This window comes from Glycine soja, chromosome 20, assembly GCF_004193775.1.
Source record: "Glycine soja cultivar W05 chromosome 20, ASM419377v2, whole genome shotgun sequence".
In the NCBI taxonomy this organism is placed as follows: domain Eukaryota; kingdom Viridiplantae; phylum Streptophyta; class Magnoliopsida; order Fabales; family Fabaceae; genus Glycine; species Glycine soja.
Genome location: NC_041021.1, coordinates 296,762 through 320,205, shown reverse-complemented (window position 1 = coordinate 320,205; position 23,444 = coordinate 296,762). Strand labels below are relative to the sequence as shown.

Here is a 23,444-nt window from a genome sequence, read left to right as displayed (position 1 = left end):
ATTTCTGTATGCATTTATGAATATATAAAAGTAATAAAAAAGTTATTTAAAAATAATTTTTTTATTTATGAATTATTAAATAGTAATTTATTGAAGTATTGTTTGAACGCTTATATAAATTATTATGACTGTTTTAATGTGCATATTATGATTAGAACTAGAGATTTGAATCAAGTTTTAAGCAGAATTATAGATGATAGGAAGAGTCTAAGGGATTGAAATGAGTTACAGAGTCTAAGGGATTGAAATGAGTGGTAACGTTGTTGAAATCCCCCATTAGTGAAAGACCCACAACATTTACACATAGGTAACGATTAATGATGTAGTTATTGAGGATTTTCCAAGCGAGTCCTACAACACATCAATTCTGATTGACTATGGTCATCACGTGACATTTTAAATAAAGATGTATTTTATTTATTTATTTATGTTATTATTAAAATAAAAAAATTGAATTGTCTTAAACCTAACAACTCACATTTGAAAAAAAGAAAAAATGCCAACACGTACGATCCATTTGAATTCCACCACACATGACCTAAAAGTGTCATTACTAGGTTTCAAAGATGCTCTTCTACATTCACACCAACAACATTCTTAGGTGCTTATTAATTACATTCCTCTTCCTACTTCCAACAAAGTTCTTCTCCGGATCCTTTTATTTCAACAATGGGTACTTACGTGTTTATTTCAACGTTATAGAAGAAATGAAATTGGACCATTATAGAAGGTACCCTTTAGTTATGAAACTTTTACCTAGAAGAAACGTGAGCAAATTGAAATGAAGATAATTAAACTGCAAATCAAAATTCTGTAGCAATATTGAGTTGATTGAAGTATAAAAGATTAGCACATGTTATTGAAAGTGATTCCTTCATTGTAAAATATAATTATATAACGTGCTACAATTAGCGAAGGTGGAGCATTATTACAAATTAAGCTAGATGTGCAAGAACACCCACTAAAGGTGCAAGAGTAACAGTTGCTGGCTCGGCTAGTTGATAGTTATTCCTACTATCTTCATAGTTATCATTTCTATCTGGACTCACAACTGCACCTTCCAATACATTAGGGTTTGGTGCATTTTTGTAGAACCACTCTTGAAAGCCACCTTGACATGATACTGGGTTATGATTTATATTTATTGATACAATTGATGCTCCTCTGTGGTGAATTTGTTGCGGAAAGTTTGGCCCATATCCCACCATGTAACTTATACCTTTGGGGTTGGAACCCAAAATGTAGTCAACCTATTGAGAACAAAAAAGAAAAATCAAATATGTCATCATATATTCTAAGACTTGTTGGAATACATAAAAAAAGATAAAAATCGGTATGTTTAGAACGAAAAGAGAAAAGAAATATGAATAACACGATGATATTTTGTTTTTTGTTTGATTGATGAAGAGAAAATAAAAACAAAATGGAGAAAAAAGTTGACTTTAAGAAAAAATTGAAAATAAAGGTAGAATGAGAAAATAAAATAAACTTAATAAAGTAATTATTTTTTAACATGATTATAACTTTTATTTGATGGATTACCTGAGAACGGACAAGAGAAGTGAGATCATCAGGAGTAACATTGCCAGCACTGCACTGAAGGGAAGCACCTTTTGAAGACAGATAATTGGAATAAACAGACATTACAAATGTTGCAGTAGCAACATATTGATTATTGTTCCATGGCAAAAACCATAAGAGACCCCCTGCTGTTTTATCCGTATTTTGGTTTGATTTCTGCGCACATGAGCATATGTATTCCTCTGCCTGTGACTTATATTGAGCCCAGATCCCTGAGGCCCCCACTTCGCCATCCAAAACAAGCTGCATCACATCACATATATACACAATATTAGATCGAAAAATCCCAAAAACAATGCATATATTACTTATGTTAACCTTACACTAGGTTGAATGTAATAAATAGTAATAGAAAAAATGAAAAAAAAAAAGGGTTAAAAAAATACTTAGCTTAGATAAGTTAGAAAAGTGCTTAATTATTAAGAGTAAAAATATATAGTCTATGCATTGATAATGAATTTTTTTATATATGATGATACAACATTGAATAATGAGTGATACCTTTGCAGCAAGAACATGGGCACCTACGTACTTGTCATCCCAACTAAATACTGTTCTTACTCCGCCAGTGTCGCCTGCTCCACCCAAGTAATCAAGGTACTTCTGCATTTTGGTGGCACGTTGAAGCCATGCTGCTGCCCATAGTAATTCGTCCTGTTTAAACAAATTAGTTAATTTATTAATGTACTCATTTTATTAAATAAATATAGTTTTATTTAATTTCACGTCATTAATTATTAATTAATAACGTGATATTAGTCTTATTCAGTGCTACTATTCATGTGAATTTGACAGACTACCTTGTATCCGCTACTGGAATATATTTGCTTTGCTGGTGTGATACTATCTGAATACATGCCTTGATGATTATTTGCAAAGTCAAACAACTGCAAGCAAAGAAGAAGCATACATATTATCTAGCTATCACCAAAAGAAAATTCAGAAATTCAATTGTGGTTACTTTCCCACTAAAAAAAAAATTCAATTGCGATTAAATTTCTGCTCATAATGTTTTGTATATAACTATTAGCTCAAATATTTTTAAAGTTATAGATATAAAAGAGAAATACCGTTATTATTCAAAAATTGTGTTTAAAAAGAATAAAATATAATAATAGAATCCTTCATTATTAACAATAAATATTTTATTTTATTAGATAAAAATGAATTAAAGAAATAAGATTTTTAAAATTATTTAAATCAAAGATATGTCATCTTTATATTTATTAATTAGTTAGATATGAAGCACTACTCACTATCAAAATGCAAATTAATGAAGTGAATGAGAAAAAAGGAACCTAGATGGTATAAATTTTTTTACACACTCATCCAATCACAACTCATCATGTATGATAAATTTATTAATTTTTAAAATAATTATCTTAAAGTAATTCATATAATTATTTGTAATTAAATAATAATATAAAATTATTTTACAATGTCATACACAGGCATTAAAGTCAAAGTAAATTATATTAATTAATTTGATGTAATATAATGTTAAATTTTAAAATGTAATTTAAATTTAATAATGTTAATCAAATTTCAGTAATATTATTTTTGAAAATAAAATAATATAAAATTAAAACAAATTGCTCCACACACACAAACGCAACTTTAATGAAAAAAAATAGGATCAAATGTTTTTTAAGTTTCTTAAAATTTGGTCAAAAATGATTTTACTACCTACATATTAGAAATGGTAGATTTAGTCTTTGTTTTTCTTATATATATAGCAATTAGGTCATCAAAATAATGTACAGAAAAGGACAAAATCTTCTACATTTTAGAAATACAAAATCAAAACTATCATTTTTTAAAGTTTAAGAGATAATATTAAGAAACTAATTCGAAATATTTTATCCAAAGAAAAATAACTTTTAAAAACACTTTCAAGTTTAAATTTGTAACATAAGGAATGAATAATAGTTGAAGTGAATCATACCTGAGTTGCATGAAGTAGCATACTGGATGCATATTTTTTATTCACGGATCGGAATGCAATTGAAGCAGCGGCCAAAGCGGCCGCAGTTTCTGCTGCGAGATCCGATCCGGGATGCTGGTCGTCAATCCTTAAGGAGCCACGGGGAGTAGTCATGTCCTCTGGCCTTTGCCAGCACGAATGATCTGTGTTAGGGTCGCCAACTTCTCCATACAACACGTCTGGTTGAGGGTGTGCTTTCATCAAATAGTCTGTTCCCCATTTAATGGCGTTGAGTGCATTTTGCAGCTCATTTTGTTGTGAGAGTTGGTCCTTGAACTCTATTGTGCTCCATGAAAGCATGGTTATGGTGAATGCCAATGGAAACCCTAGCTTCAGGTTGTCTCCAGCATCATAGTATCCACCCACAAGGTTAATCTGCTAGTTATTTGATTAATTAATATTTGTGTAAAAAATTAATTCAATTTTAATGACTAATTTAATTTTATTAATGTCATGACATTATACACAAATATATAGGAAGTTAGGATTGTATCACGTTAATTATAAGTGATAACAGCTACTGGACAAACGGATTAATTAACTAGTGAATTAGTCATAATTTTAGGATTAAAACAAATTGTCTCAAGAGTTTATGGCATATCAATTTACAAAAGCAATCACTGTTGTTTTGTTTTTATTTAGGAACAAAACAATCAAATGTTGAATGTGGTTGTATACATCTTTTTCTTTCTTTCTTTTTTGAAAGGATTTTTTAAGGATTTGTTAACATTATTATTAAGGGTTAATTAATTTTATAAAAAATTTAAAAATGATTATCATATCATCAATCATATTAATGATTTTTTTATTTTCTCTTTTCAATTATTTAAAAATAATTTTAAAGACTGATATTAATTGTAATGAAACTTTCCCTTCAGAAAATATGATAACATAAACCCATGCACATTAAAACTAAGTAAAATAAAACCAACGATTTAAATTTTAACGCGAGGTATCTAAGACCTTTTATTTCAAATAAAACCATTTGTATGGATTATTAACTTTTGGTTGTTTGCGTGCCTTCTTTTTTATATTAATATTTAGAGTTGTTTTCAAAAAATATAGGATCTGCAAGTTAACTACTATAAAGAAGCATGTTGGACATATTTTAATTTTAAAAAAATGAAGGAAAATTGGAAGGTATAAATTAAATAAGATGAATAATCTTACTCCAGCATCATGGCCATCTTGAAGTCCCGAATCTCCTCTCCACTTGAGTCTCTGGTTGGGAGGCAACTTCCCTGAACGTTGACCCTCAAAATACAACAAAGATTTTGTGAGTGCTTCTCGGTAATCAGCAGCAGAGGCCACATTCTGAATTTGGGAAGAACAACAAAGGAGAACAATAAAGATGAAGACAACACTGCTCAGAGTCATGGCTATTAATTTCAGGGGCAAATTAAAAGCCTACTTTCACTCACAATTTGCTTTGCAAAGAGAGTCTGGTCTCACGTATTTAAAGCATGGACCAACATACATTATGATCTTTAGTTGCCAAATAATCTTATTAATGATTAATAATATCATTAATAATAATTTTGAAAGTTGATTTGGTATTTTGAAAAATTAATTGATGCTCATATTAATTATATATGACCTTCTTCATAAATATTTTTTATGTACTAATCAAATGAAGTATTCAATATTTTTTTTTGTTCGATGCAAGTATTCAATAAATTTTAAAAAATATTCAAATATATTGTTTTTTTAGTCTTGTTAATTAACATTAGTCCTTATGACTAATTTTAAGAAATTAAAATAATAAGATTTCATTTGATAAGGAAAGTATTTATTATATTTTTGAAGTAATAAGGCACTTTTGGATGTTTCAAATCAATCTAAGCTAGATTTTTTTTTCCAATCCGGATGGATGAAAGATAATTTCATAAAATTTATAACAACTCACGTATTTTTATTAATCTAATAATTATTGTTAAAAAATATATTTCATGATTACTTTATTATTTACATTATATAAATGGTAAAAGTTAATTAGCATCTCGATCTCCTAGACTTGACTTTTATAATTTGGAAATATAATTAAAGTACCATATTATGTAATTTTAGTTGGTGAAACAAATTACGTTGACATTTAAATACATGCCAAAAGTATTACATAAGGAAAAAAATGATATTTTTTAGTTTTATTAAAATTAATTCTCTTGACTAAATATTTCAAGCTATTAAAATATGATAAAGTTTCATTGATAATAAAGAAAGAATTTGTATATATATATATATATATATACATATTTTTTTTCATACTAGTATTTTGAAGTAATAACTATTTTAATAAAGATTACCTATTTAGAATGTTTAAAGTCAACTTTAAGGAGGACTGTTAGCCTTTGCATTCAAAAAAACAAAGTCAACTTTAACGATTAATGTTAACAAAGTCGTTCATTTTATTAGTGGTCACTTTGTTATATATGTACGTTCTATAAATAATATAATGGTGTACGTAAAAGCTAATTAGTATCCTGAATTTGACTCCTCTCAATATTTTAAATGTTTTTTTTTTTCATTTAAAATTTCTTTTATTATTAAGTTTTCAAAAAATATTATAAGAATGTTAAAACATATAAAATATTTTTTAGTTTTGTTAACATTAGTCCTTGTGAGTTATGACCAATTTTAAGCAATTAAACAAGGTATTCATTATAATTTTATATTTCCGAAGTAATAAAATATTTTCTAACAAAATCTTAGTACATTTAATTTGGATATTTCAAAATCAACTCTAAGATTAATGTGAACAAAATAATTAATTTTTAATGATTTGGTTAATCATGTACATTATATAAGTGGTAAAAGTTAATTAATATATAATTATCCAAATTTGACTGTTACGTTCTCAAGTGACCTAAAACAGTGGTAAAAGAAAGATAAAAAAAAAAATTAAAATGAAATTTTTGTTTTTCTATTTTTTTAAATTCATGATTTTAATCCTTTTATTTTTTAATTAAGATATTTTGTCTTTCACTTTTAAAAAAATCTATAATTTTAATTCTCATATTTTTTAATTTAGAGATTTTGTCCTCCACTTTTTAAAAAATTATGCATTTAATTATTTTTTTTAAATTTCAGATTTAACTATGTATTTTTTAAATTCTTATTTGAATAAATTAAAATTGTTAGTAATTAAATAATTTTAAATAAAATTTTTATTAAAAAATGTAAGACTAAAATATCAAATTTTTTAAAAGTAAAGGGATGAAATGTTTCAATTAAAAATAAGAAAACTCCAATTAATTAAATATGTAACAAGGAATATAACTCAATGAAATAAAATATGTGAGTCTTATAAATCTTTCATACAGTGTTCATATTTTTGTATTGTAATTATATTTGACACATTAAGGAGAAGGAGATAATAAGTTTTTAATTTAGAAAAGAAATTAATAACATTCAATAACATATATAATTATATCTCCAAAAAAAAAGATATAATTATATAAAAAATAGTTAGCATCATAATTACACTATAATAATTTCTCCTTTTAATTATGCTCTAGACAAACTCTGGCCACTAACTTCACAAATATCCTACGTGAGTACTACTAAATTTATTGATTTTCTGATTGCCTGCAGTAGAATGATTTTCTCTTCAACTAGACAGGGAATGCAGTACTGCACTACATTTATTACACCATACAAACCAATTAGTGGTGCATTTGACTATGAAAAAACTACTAGGCCACATTAAATTCTAATTGCTTGCTTTTGATTATTGGAACAGCTAGCACAGGTTGAGCCTTCATCCATATTCATATCCTTAGGTTGAATTCCACCCTCAAGCTCCCAATCAAAGGAATTGATGAGCAAACCCAACATCAAGAACAACAATGATGTTATTATGGCCAATGGCAAGCCAGGGCATATCCTCCTTCCAGCCCCAAATGAAGTCAATTTCTGACCCCAAAAACGTCTCTGGTGAAAACAAACTAGGGCTGTTGTCCCACAATTTAGGGTCCCTACCGATGGCCCAAACATTAACCAACACTTGTGCACCCTTTGGGACAGTGTAGCCTTGCATCTCCAAATCCACTTCAGCTTTTCTAGGCAGCAAAAGTGGAACTGCTGGGTGCAATCTAAAAGTCTCTTTCACTATTGCTTGCAAGTAAGGGAGTCTTCGCTAGCTCAGCTTTTGCCTTTGACATTATGTTTGGGTTGTGAATTAACTCAGCCATTGCCCATTCTACTGTATCTGTTCCTGCCACAAACAAGTCCTGACAAAAAAACACATAATTTAATTAGCAAGTGGGATATTTTGCTGCAGGTGTCCAATTCCCATCACAAAAGTAGATCAATGATGCTCAAATCTTACCCTAGCTATTTACCTACTTCTTTAGATTAATCCTGCTGATATATATATATATATATATATATATATATATATATATATATATATATATATATATATTATAAAGATAGAAAGGAATTTATTTATGATATACTTTTAAAGTAATTCCCCCGTGCGCCTTCTGATTCCATGAAATAATCAGCCAAATTTGGACTTCAAACCTCTTTCATGATATTGGTCATGGATTTGTAGCACCCCTTGGGCCGTTTCAACAGAGGACATGACTATGGCTTCTAGCCCTAAAGACATCTTTCTCTTCACACCATTTCTGAACCGAGTGGTGCCGGAACACAGAGAAGAGAGTGCCCGAGGCCAGACTGTGTCTGACAAAGCAACACAGATTAATAACTCAGTTTTATGAACCACACTTTTTATATGTTTTTCCTCACCATTTCTCATTTACTAGATTCATACTCATCTTCTATTTTTCTCTCTACCACATGTGTTTTCATCAATATTTTGTTAGCATATAATTGTTATGTGACTCATAAATAAAATTTAAATAGTTGTTATAAGATTTTTATTTTGTATTATTGGTTTTTAATGGAGGAGTCAAATATTAAAACAATAATTATATTTTGGATTTTAAGAAAAAGTCTTTTGTCTTGCTTATAAAAAACCTATGATGCTTCATTGATTCACAAACATTCAGAAAAAGAAAGATTAGAAGATCTCTTTATCGGTAAACACGGATATATGTTATATCTTTTACTTGTGAAAAAACATATTATATAGAGCTTGATAGCAATGATGTATACTTTTGTGTATATTTTTACTTATTGAATGATTTATTCATATTTATATCATGAATTAAGATATTAAATTTCTTATATTTGGTATCAAAGTTTATCTTTGTAACTTTGTTATTCAACTTGATTTTATTATTAAATGATTGAGAATTTTAAATTTGTTGATTAGTATGATCTGTTCATTTGTGTCTTGGTAAAATCCGTAATAAGCCACTTTACTATTGAGAGTATCCATTAATATTTTATGAAATTCACATATTAATTGCAAGGATGCACAACGGTAGGGATGACAATTCTACTCGAATATTATAAATATTAATTACAAATATTCACAATAAATTAACTTATAAATATTAATTGAAATTTATTAAAAATAACAAAATTTTATAGGTATCACATTATATTTAATAATTTTATATTATGATTTTGTAGTATTCAATAGGACAGAATATGTGTTTAATCGTATATTTTCATAAAATCTTATTTTTAGTTCTCTTAGTTTTATATCATTCAATTTAGTTCTTGTATTTTAAAAAAAAAATTGTTTTAGTCATTCCTCATAGATGGTATTGACATCATTTACTATATGACAAATATATTATATTGTTTATTTACGGTACAAATTCATCAAAATAACGTTCAAGAAACCAACAAAACTAGAAGATATAAGAATAAATTTGTAACAACTACTGTTAAATAATAATGATGAAGACAAAAATAGAGTCCTTGAAAGTTTCGATTCAATGTGTTTTGAAGAGATATATTAATAACTTCTTTTAAAAAAATAATTTTCACATCATTTTAATCAATTTTTTCTTAAAAAAAATACTTTGTTTATTATGTTAGACAAATTAATTTGGATTGTGAAAATTCTTAATTTTAAGAGAAAAGACTAAAAATAAGTTTGTTATATATAAACTATAAAAATTAAATTAAATGATATGAAACTTTAACAACTAAAAATAAATTTTCACGGAAACTACAAGTACTAAAAAAAAGCATTTTTCCCTATTCAATTAATATATTTTAACTCATTAGGAAAAATGTGTTAGAATTAATGTGTTCTTAACACTCTTGTGTCAAATATATAGTGCCAACTATTAAATGTTCAATTAATATTACTGGAATCGTGTAATAAGTATCAACCCAAGGAGGTCACAAGACAACTATATAGGAAGCCTCTGAAATAAAGAAATTTGCTGTGAAACTTTCCATCAGAAATAGCTTCAGTAAGAAAGGATTACAGCGCACGTTTAAGAAACATGAAACTTCTGAGCAAGATATATAAGTATAGTGTTCTGTGAATCTGTTTTTTATTCTTCTTCTTTTTTAGAAGACTGTGAATCTGTTGTTAACTTGATGCATAAAGATTTATGAAGTTATTCTATAATGCATGAGCTTTAAAATGATCTAAAGAAATATCACGAATTTATTAGAAAAGTCAACTGGGTCGACAACAATGACAATGAGAAATACTTCTTTAATTACTTATAAGCGTATCTAAATTAGGTATGCTAAATTAATAAATTATTAATACATCATTATTTAATTGCTAACTAATTTAATGATTAGGTATTATATAGTAATTAATGATATGTCCATTATTACTGTATATCAGATAGCTTAATGTTTTTTTATGATTGATAATGGCTTAATTTGCCTAACTTAATTATGTGCCTAACTTGAGTTCATCTGCTATAGACAAACATTTATCATGTGAATTTCAATTCTTAAAATATATAGTATGCGCTAATCATTTTAGTTCCTAATTAAACAAAATGCCATCTATTCTAGTTCTCTTTCTTAATTTTATTTTTAAAGGATTAATTTAATGACAAAGTCTTTAATTTTAAGAATTAAAGTGGTCATCAAAAAATTTAAAAAGAATTAATTAGTGATCAAAATTTCCAGAGGATTAGACAAAATCGAGTAGATTAAACTCAATTCTGTGTAATCCACTGAGAAATATATTCGGTAAGAAAGAAATATAGTGGTTAAGAAAGATGCATGAAACTTTCTAACTAGCAAGATATAAATACGGTGTTATATGTTAACTTGATGAAAATAAATTTATAAAGTTGTTCTACTATAGCTAAAAAGGTATAAAGAAATATCAGAAGTTTATTGAATAATGATCACTTATTGCAGGTTAATTACAATATCAGGAGTTCAAATAATGATATATCATTATTTTTGTGACATTATTTGGAGACTTGGATTTAAAATAGCAGAAAGGAACAACAGTGACTTTGAACCAATAGGATAGTGCATGTGTTAGGCTGTTAGCACTCTTTGTGTAATTTAGAGGAGTGCTAACAAATATACTCATTCTTTTTTATGCATATACACTGATTCTAATATGCTCCCTATTATTAATTCAAAGCTTAATTAATTGATTGAAAAATAAGTGTATTCTCAAGACTATGTTCTAAACATTTCTCAAGTAATCATTTCTCTATAATTTTTAACTCTTTCATTGAAGCAAGTGTGGTTAAAATGATCACAAATATATGTGGCTCATTGTAATCTGTCAATTTCTAGTACACGCTGCAGAACGCACGTTTTCAATCAAATATATGATAGACAAAGTTATTTGGAAATGTAGCTGTGACAACAAAGTTTATAATCTTAGTTATTTGAAATCGCACGTTGATCGATCGAGTCGACAATTTATATAGGAAAGACAAATTAACTTTATATTATGCTTGAATATGTGATTGTGGCCATCTTGTTATCATTTTCAGCCCTCTGCTTTTTATCGAGTACTACTTCTTGATGGGTCCTTTCCGTCCATTTTGCTACGGTTTTCTATTCTTGTATAGGCACAATGTATAATTAGAATTTTCTGAAAGAAAAAAAAAACTTTAAAGAGCTAGATACATTTTTAGCCCCTGCTACAATACTGAGAGGCAGTACAATAAAAATAATTAGTTATAATTTTTCAGTAGAAAAGGAGAAATTATAAAAAAAATTGTGTCTATAAAATAAGTAAGAGAAATAATTGATTTAAAAAAAATAATTGATTAATTAGTCAAAAATTGTTTAAAAGGAATGATTTATAATAATTAAACAATAGTTAAGCAAGATCTTGGTTAACCACTGCTTAATTATTATTAATTATCATGTCACTTGTTCCAAAATAAAATAAGTGAGACCCAGAATAATTTATTATTCCTCTACTTTTTACTAGTACCATTTCCCATGATTTATTAATCTTTTAGTTTAAACTCTTTCATTGAATCACTTGTGGCTAAAATAATCCCAATAAGGCTTATGTTGCATGATCTTTAAATTTTATGTTCATGCTTATTCGTTGAACGCGGCTCTTTTTACTGTTATTAATTATCACAGACAAAGTTAATTGGATAAAAAAATTCTATATAAGATCAAATATACTCCATATTTGATCTTAGTGTCAATTGTTAAATGTTCAATTAATGAAATCATGTAAGTATCAACTATTTTTTTTGACAGGGCAATTATCAACTATTAAGCACCCAAAATGGCATATATTGAATTGATAGTTAAAGCCAGAGAATAAGGAAATAATTAGTTGTGAAGAACTTTCCATCAGAAAATAGCTCCAGTAAGAAAAGGATTGCAGTGTTTAAGAAACATGAAACTTTCGAGCAAGATATAAGTATGGTGATAAGTTGTTAGCTTGATGCAGAGGATTGGAATTTATGAAGTTGTTCTACAAGAATTCTTAACTGCATATACACTATACTGGGCTGACTTCACATTCTTCATTAATATCGTTTTTATTGGAATAATTGATATTTTTTTATTCTAGAACATGTATATTACTTGGTAATTCAATTTTACGAATTTGTCTATTGCCATATTTGTTTTGGTTCGATTCTATGTATCTTATTTTTCCTATATTCCTTTTCCTATACGGGGAGGTACACGAAAACTTTAGAGAAAAAGGTTTTTTTCCCATTCTTTTTCGAGCTTGCTTCTAAGTTGAAGCTAATTAATGAGAAGAAAAACATGCATATTATTCAATATTTTTTTTATCCATTCATATTATTCAATATAAGAAGTTATTGTTAGTTGTTTTTCTGAAGCTACTAATTAATTGCAGGGTCAGCACGCTGAATATTATTATTATGCTCCGGAAGCAGTAATTGTTAAATATTAATGAGAGTCTTTCAAACTCACGATACAATCTCTATTTTCTTGATTTTTTTTTTGTTTCTTTTTTCTTTAATCATAAGTCTATTTTATAGCTCTTGTCTTGTATCTTATTCAATTTAATTCATTGCATTTATTATTTTGTATTTTAATTTTAGTTTTTTTGTTGCCCACACTCTTTTGTTCTGTGATATGAATGTAATACAAGAGGGGTGTTTCTTTTTTAATTTCTAACATGCCTCGAAGGATTATGAAAACTGGTTATATGGTTGGAAGATATATTTTTTTTTATAACAAAGGTTGGAAGAAATTTCGTGATGCTAATTGATTCATTGAATTATTCAAATTTTCAAGTTAAAATGTTGATAATATACATTATAATTTAATGTCCTTCATTATAATAGAAATCCGTAATAAAACAATAATATCTCTCAATAATTCTTTACCTAAATCATATTACTGTACCCATAAACCTAGGCATCTACTGACCCCAAGAAATAAATTTGTTCAGCCACAAACAACCCCTTTATACAAAAATACTAATTAATCTAAAGACAAATTAAATAAAAAAAACAAAATATTAAGCCTTCGAAGTCATCATTTACAATGGCATCTTCCTCCTCTGAAAATAATCTCAATGCTTAAAACAAGTTTTAAAAAAGAATTCACAAATAGTGTTTATTCTCAAACTTGTAAGAGAACTGAAGAAATCAATCGTGATAGGTGTAAATAAGTTCATAAAAGGTAAAATCAAGTATAAGACATTACATTTAAAATAAATCAATAGTTTTCCTAGCCAAACATTTATATTCCAAAAATTTAACTATATATATACTACTTATTGATTCCTGAAATCACCCTCCCATTTGACACCGTAGTTCTCGAAATTGATGTGAATTTTTTATTCACTTATCTTTTTGGTTTCTGTACTAATGAATCCTAAACTCTTTATGAATCCCTTATTCACTTTTTTTTCCCCAGCACCAATCTAGACTCACCGTGAATCTTAGGTTTATTAAGATTTATAAGCTCATATTCATGTGATGTTCTACTCCATTTTCATTCTTCATGGAGATATCTATCTCATCCTCTATAAATGGTGATATCCTCATTATATTTTCAAAATAGAATATATGCTGGATTCTTAAACCATGTCACAATAGACTTTCATTAAGAAAAATAATCTTCAATTGAATTTCAACAAACATCATCATAAAATCTCCAAATTTCTCATCAAAACCCAAAGAAAATTGCATTCCTCACTAGATATTAAATCTTAAACATGTAGTTAAGAATTTGATTTTAGGTTAATCCTAATGAAAAATATCTATTAAAAGAGATTAATCCTTTAAATAAATTTTAATACCTTAAAAAATTAATACTTGACTCTTGATTAAGGAGTAACTCAAGTCAAAGTGCACCTAAAATAAAATAGAATAATTATGTTAGACAAAAATTCCCAAATTTTTTTAGTAGTTGAACTTCACATTTTACATTTAAAATCCAAAACTCCATTGCAGGTTCACCTAAAATAACATACAAAATTCTCTTGACTGAGCTTTAACAAAGAACTTCATTCTAGGATTAGAACTTCCCATCACTCATCACTAGTTAAATTAAAATATGCCTCCATTAACTAACTTACCTAATTACATGTTCAATGGCTTTAACTTTTAAGATTCAATTAACGAATGTTCTCCTATTCTTATTCTAATTCTAATTCTAAAGACAATAAGCAAACGCCGAATATACAGAGTTTAGCAGCGCCTTGTTTGAATTTAATTAAATTTAATGAATATTTTATTTTACTGTGGTCATTATATCTTTCCATTCTAATTTTATTCATTTTATCCAAAAAATCTTCTTTCACACCCTAAAAAAAAAGAATCATGTTTCAATCATTTAAAACTACTATTAATTATTTATAACGCCGGGAAAAAAAAGATAAAAAATATCATTGGATTTAAACTGAGGAAAATAAGAGAGAGAAGGCTGAGAAACACAGAAACGCATTACGCCATCATCCATCACAGATCAGCAAAATGATGGGTTTGGGATGTTGAAGCGGTGGAGGATTCACAATTTGCGATGGAAAGGGAAAATTGGAGAGAACACATCAATAGCAATGGGAATTATTACGATGACGACGGAGTAGAACGAAGCCCTGCAAAGCCTTCTTCGCTGTCTTCATCGCCTCCCAGACTTGCTTACATCGATCACCGTGTTTCCAAATTCGATACCTTGGCCGGTGTCGCTATCAAGTACGGTGTTGAGGTACTTTCATTTTTTTATTTATTTTTAAAATCAATTATTTATTTATTTATTAGTTATTTATGTATAATTTTATATTTTTGTATCAGCTTGATTTTGATTGTTTAGAAACTACTATTATAATTTGTGTTGTGGATGGTTTGTGTGTGTGTGTGTGTGTGCATGCTTGTTTACCCCTCTTTGGGAATTTGATGATAAAAGGGTGGTTTATGAGTCAAATTCATGCAAGAGGGAATTTGATGATGAAAGGGTAGCGTGTGAGTCAAATTCATGCAAGAGAGACTTTGATGATGAAAAGGATGTATTTGAGTCAAATTCATGCATGAGATAATTTGATGATGAAAGGGTAGTATATATGGGTCAAATTCATGCAATTTTTGTGGCACATGATGTGGGTGCAGCCTAAGTACAGTTTTTTTTTAGCTGTTTTGGGTATTGTTTTCCAATCAGAATTGAAGTTTTACCGGTAATGTATGCTGACCCAAAATTCAAACCTTTGTTATGCGGATTACCCGGGTGACATTTCAATTCGGTTTGAAAATAGTAACGTAAGTACCTAAGAGACTGAATCTAAGACTTGTCGGATACATATGAAATGTTTCAGTTGGAATCATCATGTGTGTAGCTACAATATTAAATGATGGGAAATTCGGGACAAAAGTAAGTGGGAGAGATATTAATAGTGGTGAAAAACCAATAGTTCTTTTCTGTTTTGAAATGGTTTTGGTATTTTTCGTTGCATTGTCTTTATTTCCTTGTTGTGTTTTTTGGTTTTGTCATTTTCGAGTGATTGCTGAACCGCTTACCACTTTATGTTAGTTACCTCTTTCCAGCTCCACTTTTGATAGGAGCCTTGTGCTGAATTCTTGTTTCTTAAGTTTTCTTCTTTTTATCTATTTGATTTGTGTAATGAAGTGTAATTTCTTCAGCTCTTTTTGATTTGGAAAATTGTAGGTGGCAGACATAAGAAAGATGAATAACCTTGTTACAGACCATCAAATGTTTGCACTTAAAACACTCCACATTCCGCTACCTGGAAGGCACCCTCCATCTCCTTGTTTATCAAATGGTTCCAGTACTCCAGGGTATGTTTATCTCTATTGGATTAAGGAAAAGCATTAAATACAAGAAACTAGGTCTTAGGGAGCATTTGGAAAACAGGTTGGGGGGGACAGAGCTTAACATACAGGTTATGTTCTATTTTTTGTGTACTTTAAATTGAGAACAGAATAGGACATAAGGTTAAGACAAGTGGTATATTTTGGTTCCACTAAAGGTGTGGAACCAAGGAGAATGTAAAGACCAACTGTTGCATTCTGTTTGGTTTGCGTGTCAAATGCTGTCTCATACTTTTTGGTGTTACCGAAATATTTGAAAAAATTATCTTGTATAAAACAAAAGGGAGGGGGTGGGGGAGGAATTTCTGATTTCTTACCTAAAATTGGAGCTTTAATAGGAGTGTTTGATATTTTGGGCATGATTCATGTTAAAATAGCTGGCGAAGTTATTTATTTAGCTTTGGTTAAGTTAATATGTTGGGCATGCTTGTACAGACAGACAAGAATATGAAGGTGAAGGTGAGAAACTGAGAATGCATCTAGAATGAAATTCGGTGCTGTAATTTTTTAGAATAACCAAAAAAAGATTCAAGGAAAAGGATTTTAGATTGTACTCACAGTCACTGTAAAACCTTTTTACACTTCTATTAAACAAGACAGTGCCCCTCATCATTGTGGAAACTTGAGCTTTTTGCTTGTGGTGTAGGCTTTTAACAGTTTCCGAAGTAGCTGACAAAATTTTGTTCACTAATTCTATAAAGCTCTTTATGCTGTCATTAGAGAAAAACCAAATCCTTATTTTTGTTACATCGTTTGGTAAAACTTTTATTTTCTTGTATCTGTAATATCATTCAAATTGCTGTTATTCCTTTATTCTGCTCTATTACCATATCAATGAATTCTTCTATCTTATCATGTTATTTTCTTTACGTATGTCTCCTTTAGTTTCTTTTATCATATGACTGTACTCTGTTTCTAGATCATTACAATGGATGAATCCTGTATTACTCATTTTAAAGATTGTCATTTTGATAACTGTCAATTCACCATTACGCTCTTTGTTTTTTTGGGCTTTAATTTGTAGTAATGCAGTTGAAGTGCCAGGTTGTTATTTGCCCAACAGGTTTAATATTGGATTTAGGTACAGAAAGTATTATCTGATGGGTGCTTAACAATAAAGTAAGCAAATGGTACTGGCAATCACAGTTGCTTATAATACAGTGTAAAATGAGTTGGTGTTGGTAATGGATCATAGGAAATTGCATGGTGGACAATGTTTTTCATGGACTTTTCCTAATAGTGTTGTAATTGATTGTGGTCATTGACGATATATTCCTCTGTTACTTGAATGCGGTTTTTTATATGTTGCTTTTGTTCAAACTTGGTGTTTAAGAATTGCATATTGACTTTGTTATGACTACAATCTGTCATCTTCTAATCGAATTAAAACAATAGTCCATTTAAAAGACAAAATTGGACATTGTAATATGTTGACACCTGGAGAGATTGAGGGTGCTTTGGTCATTATGTGCAATGTGCAATTTGGGCCTTCTAGACCGTCTAGAACTGAAAGAGAGGTAGGTTTCTGCTCTGATTTTTTAAAAAAAAACCGTGCATAAGCATGGGCTGCACTCTAGCTTTTATTAATTTCTTGCCATATGAATTTCTGTGAACATGAATTGCTTATGTGGATATTTCTGAAGAATTTGTAATCCAAGAAAATAGATTTGTAATGTTCACAATTTATGTTGGTTTCGATATTTTTTTTTATATCATTTCTTCTGAGTGATTTCTTTCCCATTAGCATTTAAATCACTAATAACCATGAGTGTTGTCCCTTCAGACATGGTAACTACGATCACAGTCCACCTAGTCAGGCACACCATGATCTGCTTGATTCATTTGAATCCCTGAGAATAAAGTCATCAGAGCGGAAGGTCTCCCCAGCCATGAACTCATTACAGGGCTACTATGGACTTAAAGGGACCCCAAGTCCCTCAGAAGATGGTCCATTCCCCAGAAACTTACCTATGTCTGACCGACGTCTGAGTCGTCACCGGAAATCCAGAAGTTTGGTCAATGTAATTTTGGAAGAGATTATGCAAAAATCAGATGATGCACCAGCTGCAGAAACCAGGGAAATTAATTCCAATAAATGGAATGACAAACTTGGCCAGGGACATCAGAAATCCGTAGCTGACTTTACCAGGATACCAGAGTTGCTTTTGAGGGAGGATAATAGCAGCAGTGGTGTTCTTTCGTCAAGAATAGGAAAGGGTTTAGCTCTGAGACAGAAAGCAGCTAACCGAACCGCAGCGACAATTGATTCTGAACCAATTGGTTTGAATCCTGCGGTGTTGGGCATGGGGGATACTTCTCTTAATGATGGTTCATATGGGGTGAGGAAATCATCAAGCACTTCTTGTTTACAGGATCAAGATACCAGTGGCTCCTCATCTATTTGGCCAACCTCAATGTGGAGTTTGAAACCAGACTTACAAGCACTCTCAAGTGCAGCCATTGGAAAACCAATCTTTGATGGCTTGCCCAAGCCAATAACTGGTCGGAAAAATAAAGCTGCACTTGATTAATCTATAGAAATTTATGAACAGTTTTGACCCCATTTGTCAGGTTATGGAATCATTAGCCGCTACACCAGTGGGTAGATTGGAGTAAGTAAAACAATGTAGAAGAAGGGACATAAGATATCAAACATCACATTTTATTTCTCTTTGAATAGGGGCATTGTTTTAATGCTAGAAAATACTTCCATTTATTTATTTTTTTAAAAATGTTTTGCTGCCTCATGACCATCTTTAGAAAAATACAGGACTCAAAAGGAGCAGATTTCTCTACCTTAGCCTTCACCTAAACTATCTTTTGGTAGTGTTATAGTGATTCTTTTGTGGGTTGGGGCACATTACACTGATCGGCCAAAGTACTAGTTTGGCAGGTGTCAATATCTGACTGACACAGGAATGATCCCATACATGTGTAGCATGATTACTTTGCAATTTGAGTTAAGAGTCTATTTTACATTTGCAGTAATCATACGAACTTTTTTAAAAAGATGGTGTGTTTTGCAGTGTGCATCGCAAAACTTTCTGTTCTTGACGTTAGTGAATGGACAAAAAATGTAAAATACTCGGGAGGGTAAGTACGCCACTCATTAAGCAAGCATTACTGCATTAGATTATCTTTCATGCAATACCTTAATTTTGGATTTTAACTATTTTATTAGTGGGTCCTTCTGTATTTAAGAACATTAACTGTAGTTTTTATTTGAACTAAAGAGCATCCGTGCATTGCACCATTTTCTATAAAAAGAAATGTTAAAGAATGCCTTTTCTATGATTAAAATTTATTTAAAATGACAAATTTTTGGCCCCAAATCACATTCAAAATTACAAAATTGCCTAGAGAACTGCCTCCCAAATTTTGCCAAATGAGTCTTTGAGATTTCCAATAGGACAAAAATACCAAATATATCATAGTGCACCCATGTGAGAGCAGTCACGCACTTGAATATTGGGGTAATTAACCAAAATGGGTTGTTTTTTAAACTAAATACCAAAATGGGTTGTTTTTCAAACTAATAACTAGAGTGAGTAATTCAAAGTAAGTAATTCAAGTCAAGTAGAATTTTAGTGGTATTAATTAACTTTCCTCCACTTAGGTGATGGTATTCTATAAAGTGTTATTAGTTCCGTGATTGAGTGATTTTGTGGCATCATCTTAGGTGATTTCATCTAGTATGCGTTTCTCTAAGATTGTGCAGTTTTTCACGCGTTGGGAAATGTTTTTGGTAAATGACATAGAAAAAATTATTTAGTTTGTAGAAAAAATAGTTTACCTTAACAAAATATTATTGTCATTATTTAGATTTGTAGAAAAAATATTTATTTAATAGTTTAATACAAAATATTATGATAAAATTATATATATATATATATATATATATATATATATATATATAATAGTTTTATGTAGAAAACAAATATATTTCTATACAAATATAATGTTGTGATTGGTTTAGTTTTTTTTTATAGAAAAAATAGGTTATTGAAAAACATAGTTGTTCATCATGTTAGTTTATAGAACAAAATTAGTTTTATATATGACCGAACTTATTAAAAATGATTGTTGCCACTTTTTAGTTTTTGTAGGAAATAAATAGTTTTAAATAAAATAGATAAATTTTTAGCTTTATAATAAAATTTAAAAGAAACATATTCTGGCCAACTTTTGACTATGTTGAAAAAGATATAGTTCTATACAAATTTAATGTATTGATTTGTTTAGTTTTTTTTAAAGAAAAAATTAGGCTATAGAAAGATATAGTTGTTTATCATGTTAGTTTGTAGAAAAAAAATAGTTTTATATGATAATCTTATTAAAAAAAATATTGTTGTCATTTTTTAGTTTCGTAACAAATAAATAGTTTAAAATAAATTGATAAAATTTTATAGAACTGGATGTGTGAAATCATACAAGGAGGCACCAAATCAGGAAATGATCAAATTTCTCCCTTTGGTGTCAATTGGTAAAGCCGTTCAGGATGACGCCACCTCTTGCAATTTTATGATGGTTCTGATGGCAAGTGACTGTAAATCATAAAATATCAATCTTACATATCAAATTGATGGGAAAGGTAGAATGTCATAAATTAATCAGAATATACGAAATAACTACTGCTCCATGAAGATTTGCATGCATCAATCTAAACATCGTAATGTGCAATAAAATGTCATCCTATCACAGAATAATTTACTAGATTTCTTGTATAGAAATTTTGTCAGTAATATCAAATATTTAGCTCGAAGATCTACAGTTTCAGAAGCAATGGAAGTCTGAGTAATAACGATCTCCATCTCTGCTTACGCAAAGACCTGAAATAGTCAAGTTACTCAAAATTTCTCTTCAGCAACATAGAATGGTTAGCAGACAACTCGGACATTATAACATAAAATAGGATGATATCTTACTAGAGAGATGCCATCAACATTAAAAATGACCGCAATTGTGTTGCAATCCAATGTCCATGCATGTTCTATCTACAAGTACTCACAATTTCAAGTAAGAATCTCCATGCAAAGCAATTAATTCGGCAATGCCTGAATTTGAAATGTTTTGATAGAAAAAAGACAACAGAAATAGTTCAACCTGTTTTTCAGCAACAGTTATACGAGCTCGTGTTAAAGCACAACTTCTAGTGCGTGTGCTGTGCGTTTCAAAAATTCTGTAAAATCCATGAAGTAAAGTTGCAATAAATAAGGATGCTAATAGTATTTTGTAATTTTGTGAAAATTCTCAGCATAGTAATGCGTTTATAAAACAAACCTTTATATTGCATCTGAGTTTTTCATATAAGTTACTTATGCTTTAATTCCAACAAACACAGACACATGCACATAATATTTTCCTAATTTTAATATGATGATAAATTTTGTTGACATTACAGTGTTTATACCTTTAATCCACAACTTTAACAACATCATTTAAATGCACATTAAATACCAATCTTGAAATCAGCTAATCATTGGAGAATTCTTCATAAAATCCTAAAAACACGGAACAAAATAAAAGGGGTAGTAACATATTAACTAAATACGAAATATGAAACAAACCAAACACCTTGAAATCCATAAACGTCACAGGGCATATTCCATATATTTTAGCAATAATCAATATAATCCTTACTTCCAGCAACACATCATGTCCATAACCTATCATCTTTCATCTCCTCCAAATCCATTAAAAAAAAGGAAAAAAATATTACAGCGAAGGAAAAGATTATCCTTCAAAATAGAGACACAACGTAAAAAGTTAGCTCAAGAAGCTCAAACTTGCAAAGTCGCAAGCTGTGCAATCTCTCCATATCAAAAGGAACTCAACCCTTGATAGAACACTTGTATGTCAATAACAGAACCCTGTCCCACGCATAAGTAAAAACAGAGAACGGCCATCACTAAAAGTAGCCACCCAACATAAAAAATAGTAATCTGACACCTGTTTCCAAACTAGTCTTATACAACACATAGTAGGAAATATATGTTGACTGTAGTTCAACAAATCTTCAACATGTTACAGGTGTTAATTCTATCAAGTATCACTGATCAGATTAAAGATATGACTTCCGAAGGAACAAGATAATTATGTAAAATACTCTGTTTCGTAACTCAAAGACATGGATTCAATTATATGTCTCTCTTTCCTCTTTTCTCATCATGATTAATTGTATCTATTGATAAATAAGGTGGTAAAAAATGATTTCCCAAACACTTCTACTTTAAAATAACAAGCAAACAATGTTTAAAAAAGTGATCAGACAAAGATTGTGTTTATAACAAACTACACCTATAATCTGGGGGTGGCAAAAGAACCCATTTATCCATGATTCATCCATGTAAAATTCAATTCAATTCAATCCATCAACCTGTTAAAACAAAAAAGACTTGGATTAGATTGGATGGATAACAATTCATCCTTTCCTATTTTCAAATCTAATGGACCATCTAATTAACACTTAATGGGTCAAAATCAATCCAACATATTTTTTACCTATTTAAATTTTTCTTAAATTTATTAAAAAAATTACATGCATTTTTCATTAATAAGGGTTTTTTGGTTGATTTAGTTTGGTTTTAAGGAATAAACACTAAACCAATCAAAATTGTTTGGCTGAGGTGAAGATACCCTGACTAGGCAAGGTTGAAGATATTTTGGTCAAAGTCGAGGTGAAGATACTTTGACTAAGGTTAAGATGAAGATATTCTAGTTGAAGCCAAGGTGAAATTGCTTTGGTCAAGGTTGAGGTAAAGATACTTTGACCAAGGCTGAGTTGAAGATACTCTAGCCAAGGTTGAGTTGAAGTTATTTTGGTCGAGGCCAAGTTGAGCATACTTTGATTGAGGTCGAGATAAAGATATTTTGGTTGGGGCCAAATTAAAGATACTTAAGACAAGGTTGAGTTAAAGACACTCTAACCAATGTCGAATTAAAGATACTCTAATTGAGGCCAAATTCTGGCTAAGGCCGAGATAAAGATACTTTAGTGGAAGTTGAGTTAAAGATACTTTGGTCGAGACCAAGTTGTAATTACTCTGACAAATGTCTAACTGAAGACACTTTGATTGAGACCTAGAGAAAGATGCTCTGATGGAGGTCAAGTTGAAAATACTCTAGTTGAAGCCAATGTGAAGATGCTATGGTCGTGAACAAGTTGAAAATATCACCGAACTTTGGTATATATCTTTTCCCTACCCATATCAGGATATATTATTTGTTCATTAAACATGTTG

At 29.6% G+C, this 23,444-nt stretch overlaps 2 protein-coding genes and 1 pseudogene across 3 annotated transcripts; 1 reads left to right on the top strand and 2 right to left on the bottom strand.

Moving 5' to 3' along the window:
- Positions 1–927: 927 nt before the first annotated feature.
- On the bottom strand, positions 928–4,942 carry LOC114403503 (endoglucanase 12-like). Its single transcript, XM_028366525.1, has 6 exons — positions 4,736–4,942; positions 3,527–3,940; positions 2,382–2,468; positions 2,083–2,235; positions 1,543–1,824; positions 928–1,250 (listed from the first exon to the last, which is right to left on the bottom strand). Exons 1-6 carry the CDS (start codon positions 4,940–4,942, stop codon positions 936–938), a joined length of 1,458 nt encoding a protein of 485 aa, XP_028222326.1. The 3' UTR covers positions 928–935.
- Positions 4,943–7,267: 2,325 nt separating this feature from the next.
- On the bottom strand, positions 7,268–8,346 carry LOC114403501 (annotated as a pseudogene).
- A 6,405-nt stretch (positions 8,347–14,751) lies between these two features.
- On the top strand, positions 14,752–19,212 carry LOC114403445. Of its 2 annotated transcripts, none has more exons than XM_028366426.1 (3): positions 14,752–15,088; positions 16,040–16,170; positions 17,987–19,212. In XM_028366426.1, the coding sequence occupies exons 1-3, from the start codon at positions 14,903–14,905 to the stop codon at positions 18,732–18,734; spliced, it is 1,065 nt and encodes a 354-aa protein (XP_028222227.1). In that variant the 5' UTR covers positions 14,752–14,902; the 3' UTR covers positions 18,735–19,212. The 2 variants fall into 2 exon arrangements, with proteins under 2 accessions (XP_028222227.1, XP_028222229.1); XM_028366428.1 differs by having other exon boundaries at positions 14,960–15,075.
- Positions 19,213–23,444: the final 4,232 nt, after the last annotated feature.